This window comes from Lynx canadensis, chromosome C2 (genome assembly GCF_007474595.2).
Source record: "Lynx canadensis isolate LIC74 chromosome C2, mLynCan4.pri.v2, whole genome shotgun sequence".
Taxonomy (NCBI): Eukaryota; Metazoa; Chordata; class Mammalia; order Carnivora; family Felidae; genus Lynx; species Lynx canadensis.
The window spans coordinates 150,247,044-150,269,525 of record NC_044311.2 but is presented as its reverse complement, the minus strand read 5'-3'; the positions used below and the strand labels follow the sequence as shown (position 1 = coordinate 150,269,525).

The 22,482-nt window shown below is 44.5% G+C and overlaps 1 protein-coding gene across 5 annotated transcripts in view; it reads left to right on the top strand.

Annotated features, from left to right (window-relative positions):
- HLCS (holocarboxylase synthetase) overlaps positions 1 to 22,482 on the top strand; it is a 219,339-nt gene that overhangs the window by 187,179 nt on the left and 9,678 nt on the right. For all 5 annotated transcript variants that reach the window (XM_030328393.2, XM_030328399.2, XM_030328391.2 and 2 more), the window contains 2 exons: positions 17,200 to 17,267; positions 18,950 to 19,110. In XM_030328393.2, the coding sequence (XP_030184253.1) occupies positions 17,200 to 17,267; positions 18,950 to 19,110 (229 nt within the window). The remainder of the gene's footprint in view (positions 1 to 17,199; positions 17,268 to 18,949; positions 19,111 to 22,482) is intronic.

Below are 22,482 nucleotides of genomic sequence, written 5' to 3'. Positions count from 1 at the left end.
TTCCATGAAGACCAGGAAGCCCACTGTCTCCACTTCTACTTAACATCATCCTAGGGATTTATTAGCCACTTTGGGTAGACAAGTGAAGTCAAATGGAGGTGTACAAATTGAAAAGGAAGTGAAGCTGTCTCTGTTTGCAGCCGATGCGATAGCATGCCTGGGAAATCTTAGAGAATCGACGGTAAAATTCGCTGCAACAATAAAGGAATTCAGCAAGAGAACAGGATATTACATGGCCTGCCAGCGCGGAGCCTCCCCAGAAGCCGGCCTCAAGGGGCCAACAGAGTTGGGTAGAAAATGGAATTGGGGAGAGGGGGTGGTTGGAAAATAACCATTTGAACTAAAATCTGTTCTAGAATTGAATTCTGAACCAGGTTTAGTTCATGGGGGCCGTAAACCCAGCATATCATGGAGCAAAGCCGTGCATTAAAGAAAGAGGCCCCTTGTCCCAGTGAATGAAGAGTTAAGCCAGTGCTAAGCTTCCTCGTGGAACGAGCCGGGGCATGTTGCTTGATCTCTGGCAGGGTGGGGAGCAAGGAGGGCTCTGGAGAGAGGCCTGAGCCACCAGAGGGAAAGAGGAAGGGTGATACTCAGGGCAGCAAGGTGGTGAAAGAAGCAATGTTTTTGAGGCCAGCTGGCAGGGGCAGGAAATTCTTGCTCATAATTATCCTTGAAGCAGCGATGGTATTGGGGTGGAAAAAGGGGCCCAGCGAGGGCCTGAGTGGCAGGGTGAAGCCTCTCTTTCTAGAGGAAGAAATTCATTACCTTCATGTTGCTTTGTCTGCCCAGCTGTTTCAACAGCCCCTTGGCTCTGTAGGTGGAGAAACTATTTGAGTTTTTATGTAAATTGGTGAAGAGAGACTGGCATTTTTGAAACAAGAATGCGTACAGAGTAGGGAAAACACCTACTCAGACAGGCAAGGCCGAGCTAATGAACTGTGGCACAAGCGTGGTAGCTCTATTTCAGTTCTTAACAATGCCAAGAACCCCATTCTGATACTACACTCTGGATGTACGTTTTCGTAACTTTCCAGAAAAACTTGCAACCCCCAGGACCATCAAAGTTACACAACTAGAAAGCACGTGTTAAGAGACCGGTGGCATTTCCGCCTTCAGATTTTGTTTTGATAGTAGAAGAGATTTTTTGGTAGTGACTCAGGGAGTGGGCCTCTGAGCCAAGCAAGCCTGGTTAACTGTTCTGGGACCTCACCAGGCCATTAACCTGGGCAGCCTCCACTTCCTCGTGAGTGAAATGAGACCACATGGTGATGACGGTCACGGGAGTGTTTAAGTGAGAAAAATCGCCCATTCTAAGGGCCCAAGAGCACGGTTGGGTGCTCGGGAAATGGGACCATTGGATAATGCGGTAATCTTGTTGTACTTTCTGAGGACCTGAAGATCCCATTCTTTACCTGTGGTTGAAGATGTGTGACTTGTTAATCAATTTGCTTACGAGGCCTTGGAGAAATTCTTGAGGTCAGTGAGAAAATGGTGCTGTGTTGGCTGGTGTACTTACTGTTGGAAGCCTGTCAGAATGAGGTAGGCTCTAGAGTGCATGGGTGAGAGAGAGGGAGGGAGAGAGAGAGACTGGCTGACCGAGCCCTTAACATGCTTGGTGGAGCTGAAAACTAGTCAGGCCTGACATCTGGTGACCGTGAATGATGCCAGTCTAGGGGAACAGAACACTAACAAGGAACTCAGACATTTTCAGTTCACAGCCTTGTATACAGTGGCGCTCTCTGGCGCACACTTTCTGTCTGACTGCCAGTCCCTTATGCCTTTACCCTGGCCCCTTGTCCTTAACTGTGAATCACCACCTTAGCTCTAGAAGATAAAACCTCTTCATTTGTGGGCATGTTTCTGTGTTATCTCAGAGGGTAGAAAAAGAATGCAGTACTTTATTTCACTAGTTGTGATGGCCAGAGGAGAGAGGGGAGTCTTTTATGTTGTAGCTCTGGGGATTTTTTCAGGAAACACAGTTGGGTTTTTTTTTTTGTTTGTTTTTGTTTTTGTTTTTTGTTTTTTAAAGTCATTGAGAAATACCTTTTGGTGCACTGGGTTTCAGGACACCAGGCTTTGGACCAGCTGCATCCTGATTACCTAGAGCATACCCAAGCTTTGGCCCTGGAGATTGGGATTTGATGCATGTAAGATGAAGCCTTAGCATCTATTTGTTTTGTTTTGTTTTAACTCTGCAGGTGGTTCCATGTGCAACTTTGTTAGACGACCGAGCTGTGGAGGCGACTTTGATTCTATGACCTTGATTCTCTGGGCAGATCCCACATTTGTTGAGCTTGGTGGTTTCTAGCAAAGACGGAGTCATCTGTTAAAATCGAGTGAAAAGTATAGCACAAAACATCTAAATAGGATCTCAGTTTTTTCTAAAGTTTCTAATGGAGATGATTGACAGTCTCAAAATGGTTTCCTTTTTGACCTCTGGCTCGTTACACATGAGGAATGCTCTGTGGAATGTCAGGGGACTTGGTCATTCTGGCTGATCTCTACCAGACCTGGTCCGTACCTTCCTGAGAAAGTCCAGTGTCTGTCTAGCCTGACCAGGGTGAGGTGAAAGCCTCCGTTCAAGGTTCATAGGCTTAAATTCCTTAACCTAGTCCATGTTAATGGGACTCATTGCCTTGATCCCCACATGTTGCAAATGACCCACACAGAGCTACAGGTGCAAAGAGATTTGATGCAGACTAGAAGTACTAAAGCCATTTCAAGAACAAATAGAAAAGGCTTCCCTAGGAATTGTTCTATAGGATCATTAGCCAAAACTGTTTAGTCTTGTTGATAGGCAGGACTCCAGTAGAGAAATTCAAGAAAAAAATTCAGAATCTCTTTAATGGAGTAAATGTTGCTACTTAAATCTGTTAAAGACAACACAAAAAATTACAGACCAGTATCACTTCTGAGCATCGATACAGACATAATAAATATTAACAAGACAGAATCCAACACTACGTTAAGAAAGTAATACCCCATGATTAAGTATCTTTTCCAGGAATGCAAGGTTGGTTCAATACTGGAAAAAAATAAATTGATATATTTATAGATATATTTGTTCATTAATGTGTCAGTAGAATGAAGGAGAAAAAGCATATTGTTATCTCCATAGATGCTGAAAAAGCGTTTCATAAAACTCAGCATCCTGTCTTGATAAATACATTCCCAAATGGGAATTAATGGGTATTTTCTTAATATGATTGTATGTGTGTTTGAGTACTAAAGATAGTGTCTTCTTTAGTGGGGGAACCCTAAAAACTGAGGGTTCCACTAAGGACAGAAACAAGGCAAGAATACTATCTCTACTTGTACTTAATGTAGTACTAAAGGTATTTAGTCAATCCAAGTAGACAACAGACGTCAATTAGAGGCATAATTGAAAAGAAAGAAAAGCTATGTCTGTTTGCAGATGTCATTATAGTATGCCTGGGAAGGCTTAGAGAATCAATAATTCTTTAACTCACACAATAAAAGATTTCCATGACAGAACAAGATATAAAATTAGCATGCAGAAATCGCTAGTCTTTGTATATGCAAACAATAATTGGCAAAGGATAGGTATGCCATTACAATATCAACAGACAAGATAAAATAATTAGTGAGCTTAAAAATGTGTAAAATTTACATGAGATAACTTTAAAACATGCCTGAAATACACAAAAGTAACCCGGAAAAAATGTAAGACATCGCCTATTGATAGGACAATTTGACATCATGAAGTATCAGTTCTCCCCAAGTTAATTTATAAATTCAATGCACTTGTACTAAAAATACCATGTTTTTACCCATTAAGCTAGACAAGTAGATGCTAATGTTCATATAGAAATGTATGCAGTAATAGGAAAACAATGATAAAGAAAAACCATAAAGTGGTACTAGCCTTGCTAGATTTTAAAACATGCTATAAAGCCTCTGTGATTAAAACAGTGTGATACTGGCACATGAATAAATGGAGAGACCAGCAGAATGGAATAGAAAGTCCAGAAATAGACCCAACTAGGTATAGAAAAATGGTCTATGATAAAGGTGACCTCTCAAATTCCTAGGCCAAAGAAAGACTTTTTTTAAGTGTTTATTTATTTTTGAGAGAGAGACAGAGCATGAGCAGAGGAGGGGCAGAGAGAGAGGGAGACAGAATCCAGAGCAGGCTCCAGGCTCTGAGCTGTCAGCACAGAGCCCCACGCGGGGCTGGAACCCACAAACCACAAGATCGTGACCTGAGCCGAAGTCGGATGCTCAACCGACTGAGCCACCCAGGCACCCCAAGAAGGACTTTTTTTTTTTTTTGAGAGAGAGAGAGAGAGAGAGAGAGAGGGAGAGGGAGAGAGAGAGAGAGAGAGAGAGAGAGAGAGAGAGAGAGAGAGAGAATCCCAAGCAGGCTCCACGTTGTCAGTGTAGAACCCAGCATGGGGCTTGATCTCATGAACCGTGAGATCATGACCCGAACCAAAATCAAGAGTTGAATGCTTAACTGACTGAGCCACCTAGGTGCCCCCAAAGATAGATTTTTTTTTAACAAATGATCCTGAGACAATTTGATAGATATTTGGGGAAAAAGATAAAATCAGACCCATCCCTGTCACCATACATAAAAATAAACTCCAAATGGATCAGGGATCTCAACTTAAAGTGAAATCTTACAAATATTAGACACAAGTGGATGAGTTCCTATAGAATTTGGGTGTAGGGAAAAGCTCAGAAGACACAAAAGCAAGAGGCAGTAAAAGGTTGATATAGCTGACTACTACATAGATATAAAAAATCAAACAGTTTTCCATGGTAAAAAAACACCATAAACAAAATTAAAAGATAACAAAGTGGTAGAGAATATTGGTAAGATGCCACAGATAAAGCACTATTATTCCCTGATATATAATGAACTCTTAAAAATAGGCAAAAGACAGGGCACCTGGGTGGTTCAGTTGGTTAAGCATCCAACTCTTGATTTTGGGTCAGGTCATGATATCAAGGTTCCTGGGATGGAGCCCCATGTCGAGCCCCGCTGTCAGCACAGAGACTACTTGGGATATTCCCTCTCTCTCTCTCTCTCTGTCCCTCCCCTCCTCAAAAATAAATAAATAAAACTTTAAAAAAATAGGTGAAAGATATGAACAGGTAGTTTACATACACTATATATATATGGCTCTTAAACATATGGAAACCTCACGTGTAAGAGACATGCAAATTACAACTACACTGAAACCCATCTCACCTGGCAAAAATGAAAGCATGGGACATCATACTATACTGGTGAGGCTGTGAGGGAACAGGTATGCAATCTGTGGCTGGTTCATTAGTAATGCAGGGGAGTCTGGCAGCATCTAACAAAGCTACATGTGCATTTTCCTTATGATCTAGCATCCCACTCCTAGGAACTTATCGTGAAGATACACTTAAACAACACAAAAATACGTGAGAACAAGGGTATTCGTTATACTGTCTTTTGGAGACAACCTAAATGCCTGTTTGTAAGAGAGTGGTTGCATAAGCGATGCTACATCCACACAGTGGTGTGCCCCTCAGTTTAGAAAAGAATGAAGAAAAGCTCTGTGAACTTAGAAAGCATATTTCCTGGTTATAGTAATGGAAGAAAAAAAAGGGCAAAGAAGTATCTACAAAATGGTAACTTTCTAAAAGGGAATAAGGGGGGGGGGCAGAAAATATGCATGCATCAGTTTATTTGTGCAGAAGGAAACATGGGAAGAATAAACCAGAAACTAGTGACATTAGTTGAATTGTTATTTACAGAAAGGAGTTAGGAGAGATCCAGGTAGATGAGGTGAGTCGGGGAGTGGGACACTTCTCAGTATATGTCTCTATATAATTCCGATTCTTGGAACCGAGTTAAAAAAATAAGAAACAAAGATTGGAGGAGGGGGCCCATAATAGGATACATAAGTACAATTAAACCTAACCTCATTTCAGATGAATAACAACCACACTATAGTGAAAGCAACAAAGAACAAGCCCAGGGAATGTTTGAACACAATATTTGACTATATACCCTCAGGCTAAAGACAAAAAAGAACTATAGATAAATAGTGAAGGCTAGTTAGTAAGTTTGTTTTTCACAGTAGCATGGGTCAGCAATTCTGAAACCACTTTCTGTGTGTTACAGTATTGAGCAAATAAGTAAATATATTTGAGATAATGGGAGCCAGATTTCTCCTTATTGGAGAAGGAAGTTACAAATATAGAAAGGGGGAAAACAGAATGGACCTTGTGGTGTTGAATTGGAATTCGAGTTTTCAGTGGACTTCAGTGGTTTTTAAGATGGATGGATGGATGGATGGATGGATGGATGGATGTTTGAATGGATGGATGGGTGGATGGGTAGGTGGATGGTCAGATAGATGGATGGATGGATGAGATGGGAGGAGGGGAGGAAGGAAGGAAGGAAACACACTTTCTAGCTATTTCCTCATACCCAGATCTGTTTTATAAATGTCATTTTTTGCTAAAAGGAACCAGAGCTCCATGGAGAAAAGGCTGATTCCAGGGCTAAGACTGAGAAAGTGAGCCTGGAACCTCATCTTATGACAGAAAGTAAGGAAATGCTGAAAGATGACAGGGACGTGTCAGTAGGACACAGGAGCCAGCCTGAAGGAGCTGCCACTTGCCAAATCTGGGTAATTTGAGCATCAAAGTAAATAGTGATAGGAAAATATGTAGTCTGTTAAATAAAATATGAATCTACAAATCCATTCTGATATAAATAAATAAATAAATAAATAAATAAATAAATAAGTAAGTAAGTAAGTAAGTGGGGAGACAAAAAAAACCCTCTTCCTTATAATAAATAGCATCCCATCAAGTACATATGGAATCAGAAAATCATTATTTGGCAACCATCAAATAAATAATCTATTCAAGCAAGATTCATCCACAGATGCTGAAACCAGTAGGTTAAATCTGATAAGAAACAAGATACTTATCTCCCCACAAATACTTATTAACTAACAGTGGAAAAACAGTAACTTTACATGGAAAACCTGGCACACACCGCTTAACCAAGTGGATCAGAGTTAACTCACCCACACTGGGACAAGGCGACTCCATGTGCCTCCTGATGTGGTGCACCAAGAAGGACACAGCCTCACTAAGAACTCTGTTCCTGCCCCCAAGTGCTGGCCTGAATCTCATTGTGAGGAGATTTCAGATCATCTGAATCAAGAGACATTTTACAAAATAACTGTAATGTCTTTCTTCCACTCTTCAAAAACGTCTAGATCATGAAAGACAAAAGTGAGACCAAAGAACTGAACCCAATTGAAGGTAGCCAAGGAGACATGGTAACGAAATGCAACAAATGATCTGGATTTACTCTAAACCAGAAAGAAGACCATGCTTTACTGCCAAGGTCATTGTTAGCACAGTGGGTAAAATTTGAATAAATTCTGTAGATGAGATCAGGAGTTGGCAGACTACGGTCCTCAGGCCAAATCTGGCTTGCTGCCAGTTTTTGTACCACTTGAGAGCTCAGAATGGTTTTTCACAGTTTTAAATGATTGGGAAAAAAAATTAATAAAATCTATATGACATTCTGGAAAAGGCAAAATGGTAGAGGCAATAAAAAGATCAGTGATTGCCAGGGTTGGGAGGAGGAAAGGAGGGATGAATAGGTGGGATGCAAAGGATTCTTAGGGCAGTGAAACTATTCTATATGGTACTGTAATGGTGGATAGAGGGCATTACACATTTGTCCAAACCTGTAAAACTGTACAGTACAGAGAGGGAACTTAATATTAAACTGTGGCCTTTAGGGACACCTAGGTGGCTCAGTCAGTCAGCGTTTGACTCTTGATTTTGGCTCAGGTCATGATCTCCACTGAGTGTGGAGCCTGCTTAAGATTCTCTCTCTCTCCCTCTACCCATCCCCTGCTCATGCATATGCTCTCTCACTCTCTTTCTCTGTCTCTCTCAAAAAATATTTAAAACTGTGGCCTTTAGTTAATAATAATGTATCAGTGTTGGTTCATCTGTTTTAACGACCATACTACACTAAGACAAGGTGGTAGTAATAAGGAAGCAAGTGCAGGGAGTGAAGGTGCCTAAGGGAATTCTGTACATTCTGCTTAGTTTTCTGTAAACCCACAGCTGCTCAAAAAATAAAGTCTACGATTTTTTTTTAAATACTATATTGTGATGCATGAGCAGTACATGAAAGTTAAATTTCTGGGTCTATAAAGTTGTGTTGAAATAAGTAAGCCACAATTAACTTATTTACAGGTTGTCTACACCTGCTTTTTGTGCCTGGATAGCAGAGTTGAACAGTTGCAACAGAAACCCAGTGGCTCCCAAAGACTAAAATATTTACTATCTGGCTTTTCACAGAAGGAGTTTGCTGACCCCCAGATTAGATAATAGTATTGTATCAGAATATTAAATTCCCAAGTTTGATCATCGTTCTCTGATTACATAAAATCCTTGATTTTTAGGAAAGATACACTGACATATAGAGAAATAAAGAGATGTTATGACTGCAACTTGCACGTAATTCAGGGAAAAAATTATGGATGGAAAGACAGATGGAACAGGCTCTGTGCTTAAAAAGCTAACATTTAGGAAATCTGGGTGCTGGGTGAAAGTCATGTAGGAGTTCCTCCTACTGTCCTGCAGCTTTTCTGCTAGTCTCATATTATTTCAAAGAGAAAGGTTCAAAACAAAAGCAAAATAGCATGAGCCTTAGAACCAGCCAGAACTTGATTTGAGTTCCTGACCTGCTGGCTCTGTGGCCCTACAGAAATGGTTTCACTTTTCCAACACTGTATCTTTGTCTGACTTGTGAAGCTTAGATGAGATACTGCGTGTGAAGTGCCACTCATAGCATAAAAATTCGGCATCAGTTCTGGACAAGTTGAAAGTCTACCCAGTGCCTGCAGGGAAACGGTTCCCAGATGTCTGCTCACCATGTGGTCAAGATGCGTCAGCGCCTGTCTTCTGAAACAGCAGCCACGTCCCGCAGCAGAAGGCCCTCTCTTGGGGTAGATGACTCATGGTAATGGCCATGGACATGCTCCCTGAGGAGCCCCCCACCTTCAGCCACAGATGATGGACTCTGATTGGCTTGAGCCATGGGTTGAGATCCTATAATCTGGTGACCTGTAGCGGAGGGGCTTAGCACGTGGTCTGAGTGCCCGTGTGTGGTTGTACAGCAAAGGCTCACGTCCAGAAGGTGAGGAGCTAGGATCAGGACCACCGTTGAGGCATGGTCATAGAGGTCGCAGTGGGTGCCATGACGATCTCCATCTACACAAGCCTGGTTGTCCATCTGCAAATTCTGTAACTGCACTGGTCTAAAGTGGAAGGAGGTGATGCCCAGACATCCATTATTTATGTTACAGTGTCACGGGTGAGAAACCGTGGTTTGTGTTCATCTTGATTGAATAATACGGGCCAACAGCAATAAATCTTGGTCTAACTAGACAGGTGCCTCGTTCTGAAAGCTGAATCCACAGGACCCCTTCCCTGTGAACAATGAAGTGATTTAGCAGTAGCGTAGATGCTATTATGATGTTGGAGATGGGGAAGATTAGCCGGAAACCTATGAGTGGTGGTTATGTTAGGAGATACAGAGATTAAACAGCATTTCCAGGAGAAGGTCTGACCCACAGCATCCTTCAGCAGAGGTACAGGTGGGGCTTCTGCTTCTGGGGAGCGCTGGGGGGGGGGGGTTGCGATGTGGTGTTCTTGAACAGTCCAAATTCCCATTTCACCTATAATTAAAATACTCATCCAGTTATACACTGAAAGAGAGAAAAGGGTATATAATGTAAAGTTTACTTACAGTATTCTAGGGGTTGACTGAGAACAGGCTGTTATAGCTTTAAATGTCAAAGCCAGAAGGTAATGAAAATATGTTAATAAAACTGTTGTGTGCCTGTGTGCATGAGTGGCTGAAATTATTCATGAGTAATAATAACCTGAAGAAAGTGCTGCCTTTAAAAAGTCAACCAAGGGGCGCCTGGGTGGCGCAGTCGGTTAAGCGTCCGACTTCAGCCAGGTCACGATCTCGCGGTCCGTGAGTTCGAGCCCCGCGTCGGGCTCTGGGCTGATGGCTCGGAGCCTGGAGCCTGTTTCCGATTCTGTGTCTCCCTCTCTCTCTGCCCCTCCCCCGTTCATGCTCTCTCTCTGTCCCCAAAATAAATAAACGTTGAAAAAAAAAATTAAAAAAAAAAAAAAAGTCAACCAAATAGTTAGTTTACCCAACTGTTTATAGCTTTGCTAAGTGGGTTCAGAGACCCAAGATCTAAAAGGGAATATTTTGCAACCCCAGTTACTGGTGTTAATCTAAATGCTTTGTAGCCCTATGTTTAGATGTTAGTGCTTTGTAGATAGAAGCGGGAGAGGGGGTGAGAGGTACAGAGGAGAGGCATTATCTAGAATTTTTGAGGAGTGCTAAAACACACATTTGGGGAGTCTGGGTGGCTCAGTCGGTTGTGCACTGAGAATCTGCTTGGGATTCTCTCCCCTCGCCCCCGCCCCTTCCTCTCTCTGTCAAAATAAATAAATAAACTTTAAACACATGCGCACACACACACACACACACACACACACACACACTCACTCCACTGGTCCTCCCTCTCCCTGACCACCCTCTTTATCCCCAAGAGGGGGTCGTGGGACAGTAGGAAGCTGTAGGATCCATGCAACAAAGAGGAAGTGCTCTATTTAAATACCCACCCAGGGGCACCTGGGTGGCGCAGTCGGTTAAGCGTCCGACTTCAGCCAGGTCACGATCTCGCGGTCCGTGAGTTCGAGCCCCGCGTCAGGCTCCGGGCTGATGGCTCGGAGCCTGGAGCCTGTTTCCAATTCTGTGTCTCCCTCTCTCTCTGCCCCTCCCCCGTTCATGCTCTGTCTCTCTCTGTCCCAAAAATAAATAAACGTTGAAAAAAAAAATTTTTTAAATACCCACCCAGTGTCAAACCACCACGTGTGTTCTGTCTCCTTCCTACCCTAACCAGATTTCCTGGGTGACTGGAGAGATTTAGAGAGACGAAGCCCCTCACTTGATGGTTAGTTCTGTCAACACTGGGATTTGAATTTGAATCTTGATCTGATTCCCTTGGTCTGACTCTGCTGCACTGTGGTGTTTTCAGAGTTTCCTCAGGAACCTTGCCTTTCCTGTCCTGCCAGGAGCAGTAGCCACCCCACGCCCCAGTTCCTGGATGGCACTGTGCATCTTTGGGACTGTCAATCTCAGCTTTGCACCCACATGCCTAGCCACTTGTTCAGAAGTCACCAGTGTGTCCCCAGGCATCACAGAGCCCTCTGGACCGACCCCTTACTCCATGTGTTGTTGTTAAAAAAAAATAGTTAAGCAGTTTTTCTTAAAAAAAAAAAAAAAAAAAAAAAAAGCGGGCACCTGGGTGGCTTAGTAGGTTAAGCGTCTGACTTCAGGTCATGATCTTGCAGTTTGTGAATTTGAGCCCCGCATCGGGCTCTGTGCTGACCGCTCAGAGCCTGGAGCCTGCTTCAGATTCTGTGTCTCCCTCTCTCTCTGCCCCTCCCCAGCTCGTGCTCTATCTGTTTGTCCCTCTCTCTCAAAAATAAATAAAAACATTTAAAAATTTTTTAAAAAATGCGTGTTCTTACATTGAAGACAACTTTAAAAAAAAATTAAGAAAACTGACTCCTAGAGTCAGACTTTTTCAAAATGAAAATATCTTGATATTTTAGCTTTTTAACTTAAAAAAAAGTCTTCCTGAACTAATGGTTGGTGTTTGCAATGTAATACATTAAAAAAAAATTTTTTTTTAAGTTTCTGAAGTGAAGTTTAGCGCCGTTTCCTTTGAACTATGCAGACGTCCGCAGGGTTGTGCGTAGTGGGAATATCTCTTCCAGTAAAGCTTTTAAAAATCAGAAACGGTGACTGAATGAATGTCTGGCTTCCTGGGTCCTCCTCCCCCTGCCTCATCCCTACGCCATTAATTGGGTTATTTTTTACGTATAGAAAACGGGAGGGGGACTATCTGAGAATGCGTGTTTCCGAAAGCCAAGTAAAGGGAGGGGTCAGAACTGAGAGTACCAGGGGGAAGACATCAAAGAAAAGACACAGCATGTGCACCAGGAGCAAGAGTTGATGAAGGCCCCCCATGCTCCGAAGATGCCGGTGGCCACACGCATGCCACCTCCCGAGCCCAGCGGCAATCTGTGCAGGGACAGGAGGCAGACTCAGCCTGCCCGTTGCACGGGGCACATGCTCCCCAGGGAAGGACGGCAAGGGACCGGCACAGCCGTATGTGCAGCGTTCGAGTTATGGGGGATCCTTACAGGGAGCCTGCTACCGCTCAGTCGGTTGGCAGTCTACCGTCTCTGGAAAGGAAGAGAGTGCTCCCCAGCTAGTGAGCTGACGGATGCATGCTTCACCTAAGGAAGCAAAGTTGAGTTTCAGTAAATCTTCTTTTAAATAGCATTTTTTCCTGATTGTACAATGAATGCACTCCCAGTGCAGAAACACTGGAAAATTCAGAGAAGTATAAAGAAGGAATTCAAAACCACGTGAAATCTTACCACCCAGAGACCACATGAGACAGCATGGAGGAGTTAACATCACCACGTATTGGTTCCACCTCCACCTTCTGGAGGTAACAGCCACTGTTGATGTGTGTCCTGTATTTTTCTCTAAATGCACACAGGAATGGACAGCTTACATAGAAGGGGATCACACGTGCTGTTTTCACGCATTCCCTTTTTATTGTCTGTAAGATTAAAATATCAGTAAGATACCAGTCATATAAGGTATCAATAAGATGTCCATAACTATACATCCGCAACATCCTTTTAATAGTTCCACAGTCAGGAATTTCTCCAATCATCAGAAAACCTATTTTGTAAAATATATCTATGTGTATTTGTTTAAAAGGGGGGAAAGTCTAGGAGAATATGCACTTTCAATGAGAAGAGGGACTTATTTTCTGCTCTGCACTTTTCCGTATTTTTTAAAAAATGAATACACTCCTCAGAATAACCAGAGCTAATATTGTGGTATATTTCTTAACAATTTTAAAAAGGGTATTTTAAAACATCTTTTAGAATAATGCTGTATATAGGGTTTTGCGTCATAATTTAATCACCTGAAGGAGTCCAGTGGACATTTGCGTGTATCACAGATGGCTACATGATAGGTTTTCATGTGAGGATGCTATGATTTTTTTTCATTCCTTTATTCATAGACTGTTCATATTGTTTCTGATTTTCACATTGTAAAGCTGTGATGAATAGTTGTGCCCCTGAATTATTTTGTTTCTCTGTCTGAATACTCCTTAGGATTTATACCTAGAAGGACAGTCACCAGGTCAGAAAGCATAAAGTTTTTAAGGCTGATTGCTTATAAACAGACTGGTTTCAAGAATTTCTACTTCTTAATTCTATCAAATAAGCTTTTGCTCATAATAAAACGGGTGCTGTAGATAACTCTGTCTTATTTAATTTTAAAGCAGATCTTTTAGTTCTTTTCTTGGAAATATTGATGAGGAATTAATTACAAATATTATATCTAAACATAAAAGCCATGCTTTTTTTGCCAGAATTTTTCAGCATAATTTTTTTAATGTTTATTTATTCTTTTTTTTTTTTAATTTTTTTTTCAACGTTTATTTATCTTTGGGACAGAGAGAGACAGAGCATGAACGGGGGAGGGGCAGAGAGAGAGGGAGGCACAGATTCGGAAACAGGCTCCAGGCTCCGAGCCATCAGCCCAGAGCCTGACGCGGGGCTCGAACTCACGGACTGCGAGATCGTGACCTGGCTGAAGTCGGACGCCTAACCGACTGCGCCACCCAGGCGCCCCAAATGTTTATTTATTCTTGAGAGAGAGAGAGAGAGAGAGAGAGAGAGAGAGAGAGAGAGAATGAGCGGGGGAGGGGCAGAGAGAGAGGGAAACACAGAATCCAAAGCAGGCTCCAGGCTCTGAACTGTCAGCGCAGAGCCTGACGTGGGGCTCGAACCCACAAGCAGTGAGATCATGACCTGAGTATAAGTCAGATGCTTAACCAATTGAGCCACCCAAGTGCGCCAAATTTCAGCATAATTTTTAAAGGTAACCAGTCATCTTAAAGGAAAGTTTTAAAATAAAAAAATCATCCTATAACGCCTAATAAGTAATAAAGCCTGAATAAATCTCACTCCGTTTTCTATGAATTTTACATAGCTGGAATAAAAGTCTATGTAGGTTTTTGTATACTGCTTTTTAAAGTTTTTATTTATTTTGAGAGAGAGAGAGAGCAAGTGTGTAAGCGTGTGCTCAAGCTGGGGAGCGGCAGAGAGAGAGGGAGAAGAGAATCACAAGAAAGCTCTGTGTTGTGAGCACAAAGTCCGACATGGGGCTCAGCCTCACAAACCATGGGATCATGACCTGAGCCGAAATCAAGAGTCAGAGACTTAACTGACTGAGCCACCCAGGCGCCCCTGTATACTGCTTTTTTATTTAGCAGCGTGTTGCAAGCATTTCTTTCGTGTTGCCACATATTCTTCATAACCACCCTATTTAATGGGAGTTATTCCATTGACTTCATGTACCACAGTGTACTCAACATTTCCCTATTGAACACATGGGCTATTCCCACAGTTGTATAGCTCTTGGTGAATGTGGACTGACTGTTTCCTTAGGTTTGAATCCCCAAAATGGATTGAATGGGTCTGAATTTAATTTAATTTTTATTCCTTAAGGATTTTCACACAGGTTCATACCAGCCTGTCCTCTAGATCAGTCTTAATTATTGAAGCTTTATTCCAACGGTGAAATTCGGGACGTTCCCGTTGGCTGAGCACCCACGAGGTGCTGTGATGTCCTTAGGAACCGAAGTGGTCACATTTGCAAAGTGGCCTTTTGAGGTCTAGATGTTGGAGACTCCAGAGAAGAGTAGAAAAACAGAGCGCTTTTCCGGCATGCCCCGTCAGTACCGAAGTGAGTGCATTCAGCTACCACTCACAGAAACCTTTTATTCCACAGCCTTCGCAAACAAGGACAGAAAATATACAGCAGCAGGGGCATAATCATTATGTAACCTCATCCTTTTTTTTTTTTCTTTCTTTTTCTGTTTCCTTTTGTGAGAACATCATCAACTCAGGATGGAAATGCATTTATGGTGCCTCCTTTCTGCTAAAGCAAACCCTAGCGGCTTCATTTTCTGAAATGCAAAATTCGCGAAGTTCATAAATGCTTCTTTGTTGACCGTAAGCCGTGTGGTTTGGCCCCCAGAGTTATCTCAGATAGCACAAATAAATCTGGCGGCCCCTGGTTGTCTCAGACCGCGTATTACCTCCTTCCCTCGTTGTCTCCCTCTTGCAGAATTTCCTCCTGGCCTTCAGCTGCACAAACTCCGTCTTCTCATCAATATGCCCTGTTAACTGCTGCCAAACCTCCAGCAGTTGAGTGCATATGTTCCCTTAATCATTTCTCTTTGTTCTAGAAGTCTGTGTTTGGTTTCTAAACCTCCCCCACCCCCTCGCCTAATTCCACCATCACCAGCACTGGCTATCGACAGGACCGTGTTCTGTCTACATGTTTATTTAAAGAACATCCTAGATTGCCTGCCATTGAGAGAGCTTTTGCAGTCTGCTCACAACGTGCTAAATTATCCCCCCCCCCCCGCATACTCCCCTAGAAAAGGTTGTTAGCTGCCCCCCACCGCCACCAGAACCCGTGGCCTTTGGAGCCCAGGTGAGGGGTTGCCGGAACTTTCTGGAAAGCGTGAAGTCCTGAGAAGACAGTGTTACCTCCCTGCATGGACAGAGATCCCTCTCTGTTTTCCGCTGGTCCGACCCAAGAAAAGGACGCTTTATTCTTGGAGCCCAACATTGCATAGGAACAGTTGGTCTCAATGGGTTATTCATGGTGTCCAAGAGAAATACTTCTGGAGCTGTGTTTCATGTAAGATGGAAGGTGGGCTTGGCACGTCGACGAAGGCGGCCTGCTCTCTGGGAGTGCCCTGTGCCTGTCAGACCAGCCGGCCCCCACCCGGTGTGGCCAGGCTCTTCTTAGCAAGGAAAAGGGGTTTTCCGGGCCCCTTGCTACTGGGGTCCGCGCGCATCAATGCCAAAGTCTGCCGGCCATGGCGCACAGAGAGACACTGTGCTGTTTCTCTACACTTTTAAGTGTGTTTCTTCTCTTACCATCTGTGGAGGTCCACCCCCTTCCCTGAGCCCCGATCGTGGTCTTTCTTCAGGGCCCTTTCTCCTCAGCACCTGGGGAGCAGGGTGCTATGGAACCTTGGAAACTATTATTGGAAACTTCCTACAAATACCGTCTCTCCGTCATCCCTCCTCTCACCTCTTCCCTCTCCCGAAAGTACTTCACAGAGCCAGCAGCTGCACCCGCAGTGGGCAAACCTGATTTTTGCTTGGTTTAATAAATTCTACCATGAGCCTTGCCCACTCGGTACCTGGTCGGCAACTCCTGGGAATGCAGAGGAAAGTCTTCCTCACGCAGAGTTAAAATATGTAGAAAGTGGCTGGGAGGAAATTCTCAGTGTGAGGGATTTTTTTTTTTCCTCCTTTCCTTTTCTGGGGGAAAAAAAAGGTTAATATTGACTCATTTGGTGGAGATATAAGGCACTTTTCTACCTATCCCCAAAGGGAAGTTTGTATTCTTTTAAATGAAACCATTTTAAAAGCAGAACTCAAGCCTAAAATGATCCAAGGTTCTCCGGAGTTCTCAAAAGGTGTAGATTTATTTACTATAGTTAAAACATAATTAGTTCTCAGGGGATAGTGTATCTTTTAAACGGCTTTATTGCCACCATATTGGTTTTCTGAATAATCAGAAACTTCTGTTATGATTATGTTCTAGTGTTCGGACAGAAACGCACTGTAAGTAGAAACAAATGTCAGGAACTGCTAGTTGTCACCCAAAGAAGGGACACCACATCAGAGTGGGGAAGAAAGAACTTGGTAGGATATTCCGAAGAAATAGAATCGAGCAATGTCTTAAATAAACTAAGAGCTCAGGCAGGTACACAGCCTTTCCCCACCTCAATCTTGTTTGATTAAATGGTGTTTTCTTGGGCTCTTCCTTGTTCCCATTGCAGAGGCTGGGAAGGGGGTCATTATCCCTCGAAACCTGGAAAATGGCCCTTTCTTTCCCCCACATGCTTGCAAATGAGTGCCAACAGGGTCCCTCCTTGTGTGTGAGCTGTGGGCTGCCCTATCATATCCCCGTTCTGGCTGACCAGTCTTTCCCACCGTTTGCAGGTTGATGTTTGAGATCCCGCAGGAAATGGGGTTAATAGCCATCGCAGTCCGCCAAACACAGGGCAAAGGTCAGTCATCTTTTGTTATCATTTCTGCTGTTTTGTTTTCTAAAATCTGTGACTCCTGTGTCCAGATTGCCAATGGATCGTGTGTGCTGATCGCGGAGCAGACGCACATTACAAGTGCTTGTGTTCACACCCCCTAAAATGGAGGAAGAGGGCGGGAAATTGATCAGAAGATTGAGCCTTTTAGTACAATTAAAAGCATTGTCTCAAACTGAGATGGTTATTAATCACTGGATGTTCTACTGGGAATTTTTTTTTGTTTGTTTATTTTTGAGAGAGTGTGAGCAGGGGTGGGGCAGAGAGAGAAGGAGACACAGACTCCCAAGCAGGCTCCAGGCTCTGAGCTGTCAGCACAGAGCCCGACAGAGGGCTGGAACTCACAGACTGCCAGATCATGACCTGAGCCGAAGTCAGAGGCTTGACCGACTGAGCCACCCAGGCGCCCCTGGGGATGGTTTTAACATTCAGTCATCTACATCTTGTAAATTCCTCTTTCTGACACATTCTAGGCATTGCAGTGTGTGAATCATGACTGTGTTATAGAGACATTTATTTGCCTGAAGGTTCTCTGGGAGGTGCCTTCCGTGTCCCTATTGAGTGTCACATGGAGGAGGCCTTCCGTCTGCCAGCCCCCACCCCGGCTGCCCTGGAAATTCCATGCAGCGGGCGCTTGATCAGTGGTCAATGCCCGTTCACAGAGTGATCACAGAGAAGCCAAGGGCTGCTCAGAGCTTCCGCCACCTGCTGACCCTCGGAAACCAGAGCCCGCATCCTCCCAGAATCCACTTGGGGTCCAACCACAAGCAGATTCCATGCTCGGTGGTCATGCAGGAGGCACTTGGCCCTCGCCCCTGCTCCAGACAGCGCCAGGCCAACCCAAACGTGCTTGTAACTCTCAAGAGAGGCTCCTTACGCCTTTCTCAGAAGGAGCAATGAAATAAGAAATCCACTGTTTCCCACTTCTTTCCTTTGAATATGTCTTTTGAACATAACTCAAAGAGAAAATTCATTTTATCCAAAGCGGGGGGCTCAATATGGTGGTTTAAATAAAGGACATAGAAGGACTTTGATTATACCTCTCATTTTGATCACTTTATTTTCTTGGCTTCTGTTTTAGGAAAAAATAGTTCAGAGAGTTAATGCTAGGGCTTACTTTTTAAATTCAACTTCCTTTTCCCCCCCTTATAACAGTGAGATATAATTCACATGCCATACAGTTCCCTCATTTAAAGTGTACGATTTTGGGTTTTTTTAAATATGTTCACAGGTTGTGAGACTATCACCACAATATAGGTCACTTCTAAAATGTGGCTCCCAGGACTTCTCCTGGACAGGACAGACCGGGCTCATTTTCCCCACTGTTTCTGTTTTTGCCTGCATGACCGTATGGAGAAAATTAAGCTGACAGTCATGTTCAGACACTGTAAGACTTTGAATCATCAAAGCCTAAATGATATGCTCACTGAGGCTGAACATTCTGCTACTTATCAGAAACTTGTTCAGCAACACAGCATCAGATTTTAAAAAGCTTCTCTGTTCTTGAGTTAACCCTAGAATCTCCAAGCATCGTAATCAGTCTGGGTTGATTGCGAACGTGGCTGCTCGGCCCATTTTCTGCCGCTGTGTGCATCTGACTCTGTTCGCATGGCGACGTGGCCACTTTCCTGATGGGGCCTGTGTTCCAGGGCGGGGATCGAATGCTTGGCTGAGCCCCATGGGATGCGCCGTGTCCACCCTGCTCGTCTCCATCCCGCTGAGGTCCCAGCTGGGACAGAGGATCCCATTTGTCCAGCATCTGATGTCCCTGGCCGTTGTGGAGGCGGTAAGGTCCATTCCTGAGTACCAGGTACGTGCAGCTCCTCTGTCTAACATCCCCGCCCTGCGCATACATCCCAGCTGATAAAGTCGGTATGTGGAGGATGTGTCTGGACGATAGCTGCATATAGAGTTGCAGCCTGCTCTTTGCAAAGCTGGGCAACAGAGTGTTCTTAGAGCTTTGAGAGTTTGGAAAGCACCAGCAGCTTTTACAGCGGCGTGAGGCTCGCCAGATGTGTTTCTTTCCCCGAGTTTCCTTTCTTGCTGTTGTCCAATTTATCAAGTATCTTAGGGCAAACCTCTTTTTATTTATTTTTTCCTTTAATTGAAGCCCATTGGACGGGATGGGCCACTTGTGTTTTCTGGTGAAAAGCCTTATTTTATAGACCTAAACAACCTTCTCATTTCCCACCTTCATTTTGCACAGTCACTGTTGGGCAGAGCAATCCTTTGTCTGTGGCCGCCCAGGTTTAACGTGCAGGTTCATTTTGGGGTGTTGCTCCCAGCTCTATGGCAGGGGTGCCTGCTTCGTCATTACCATTGGATACTTTAGTGTCACTTATTAAGGAGACAAGAGACCAGTGCACACAGTCACTGTATATCCTCTTCCTCAGTTTTCTTGGAAGAATTTCACATGAGTGTATAAAGGGAGTTCCTGGGGCACCTGGGTGGCTCAGTCCATTAAACATCCCACTTCGTCTCAGGTCATGATCTCACGGTTCTTGAATTCGAGCCCCGCGTCAGGCTCTGTGCTGACAGCTCGGAGCCTGGAGCCTGCTTCGGATTCTGTGTCTCCTTTTCTCTCTGCCATTTCCCTGCTCGTGTCTGTCTGTCTGTCTCTCTAAAATAAACTTAAAAAAAATTTTTTTTCAAGGGCGTTCATCCCCAGGCTCCCTCCCACCTACAGCTCTTATGTCAGGCTGAAAACAATTATTGTATTAACTCCTGAAGTCAGAGGCTAAGATCATGACTTTCAGTGGGGCCTGTCCTCATGTTCAACAGGGAAGCCATCATCGCCAGCGCCCCTTAACCCCCTCTAATGTGGTCATGTCGTCATGGTCACTGTGTGTAGGGCTGGGGTATGTGTTTCCCAGGCATGCACACTGAAGTCCCAGGCACGCACACTGAAATATGACATTTATTACCAGGTATTCAGCACACTTGCTGTCTGTATCTGAAGGGCTTGGGCTTAAGCTACAGATTTTCCACACCAGCGTTTCTCGCCGTCGGCACTGTTGACATTTGGGCCCCACACCTCAGGTGGGAGGCCTTCCTCTGCAGGAGGTGGGACAGCGTCTCTGCCTGCTCCCACTAGGTGCCAGCGGGATTCCCCGCAACCTTCACAGGTTCAGCCTGCAGCCCCCTGAGCCAGACGTCTCCCCTCGTAGAAGGCAGTTGAGAAGATAAAGTTCTGTTGGGAGGTCGGGGGGGGGGGGGGCGGTATTTTTAACCCTAGCAACAGGTTTGTTGGTCTTAGGAAAATAAATGAAAATTTAAATTTTAAATTAGCCTGGTTAGCTTTTTCTTGGCTTTGATTTTGACCTTGTAGCCTCACCTGTTAACTTAGCGAGCATTCTTTGAGTGCCTGCCTTACAGGAAGGGCTGGGGGCAGCGGGATGTGAGGTGGGCAGCCCGCCCTCAACAGCACACCTGATGGGTGTTGTCCCTCACGCTCCTTCTTCTGTCCTGTTTCTGTAGTCACGCAGCCCAGTCTCACCTGTGTGATGTGACTTTGGTTTGGGGTTGGATGTATTCTTCCTTTATTTCATTTTCAGTTTTTACTGAGATAGAATTGACCATGTAAGTTTGAGGCGCACAGTACAATGACCTGACCTACTTGTGAAGTGGTTACCACAGGAACTTAACACCCATCACCTCCTATAGTTCCTAGAAAACATTTTTTTTCCCCTTGTGATAAGAACTTTTAGGGTTTACTTTCTCAGGATTTATTTATTTAAAAAAAAGTTTTTTTTACAGTTTATTTATTTTGAGAGAGAGAGAGAGAGTGCAAGTGAGGAAGGGGCAGAGAGAAGGGGGAGGGAGAGAATCCCAAGTAGGCTCCATGCTGTCAGTGCAGAGCCCGACACAGGGCTTGAACCTACAAACTGAGATCATGACCTGAGCCCAATTAGGATGCTTAACTGACTGAGATCAACTCAGGTGCCTCTCAGTATTTATTTTTAACAGAGTCCATTTAGCTTACACAGTACAAATCCAGGATGGTTGAAATAGGCCCCAGTTACATAGAGTTTGCCTCTTTTTTATATAAAAATTTTAATGTTTATTTTTTGGTGGGGGGAGACAGCGTGAGCAGGGGAGGGGCAGAGAGAGGGAGACACAGAATCGGAAGCAGGCTGCAGGCTCTGAGCTGTCAGCACAGAGCGCAGTGTGGGGCTCGAACCCACGAACTGTGAGATCATGACCTGAGCTGAAGGCGGACACTTAACTGACTGAGCTACCCAGGCGCTCCGTACAGTTGGCCTTTCTTACATCTTTGGTCAGATGTCACCATCAGCACACAGATGGTGCCTGTCTCCCTGGACCAGAGGGAGTGTCACAGAAATGCCCATTACTCCTTCCAGAGCTTGCAATCCACTGCCTACCATCCCTCCCACTGTTTCTTCTGTTTGCGAGGTCCCCGCCATGCCGGGTGCCTGTAGCCCTCCACCCTCCCCTCCCCTCCCCTCCCGTCCCCTCCTGTCCCCTCCCTGTACCTGGAAGTTCTGTTTGCCCTGGGAGGCCCTGCTCCGATGCCATTCCCGGAAACTTCTAGCTACAAACTCCCTCCTCTAACCTTTTGGTGTTTGGAAGGTCTGAGCCACTTTTATGGTTTCTCCCGTGGCTCGCTCTGGAGCAGTGTTATTTGTGCTTCTGGTTCCTTCTCCTGTAAAGGAACCAGCTCTGTGGATGAAGGAGTAGTTTTATTTTGATCCCAAAGAGCCTAACATAGCACTTTGTACCCGGGAGGCCCGCGGCAGCTGTTTGAATACGTGGTTGAGATAGTATAAAAATAAGCACGCGGCCTTTCTCTTCGTTGAAATAGATGCCATAGTTTCCCCGCAGGAGAAGCCACGATTCTGTAAGCCGCCATTGACCAACTAGACCTGAACATGTGAAGTAAATCAGGAACCCGGGAACGGGGCCAGCGCGGAAGAAAGCCACTGCCCACCTACCGCAGGAGCCGAGTTTGGGCAGGGACCGTGTTGGGTACATGGGGGCCTGGGAAGGCGAGAGAGGACAAAGAAGGGGACCTGCGAGAGTGACCAAGGCCAAAGTCTCCAAGCTACAGATTTTCCACACCAGCGTTTCTCACCGTTGGCGCTGTTGACATTTGGGCCCCACATCTCAGGTGGGAGGCCTTCCTCTGCAGGAGGTGGGACAGCGTCTCTGCCTGCTCCCACTA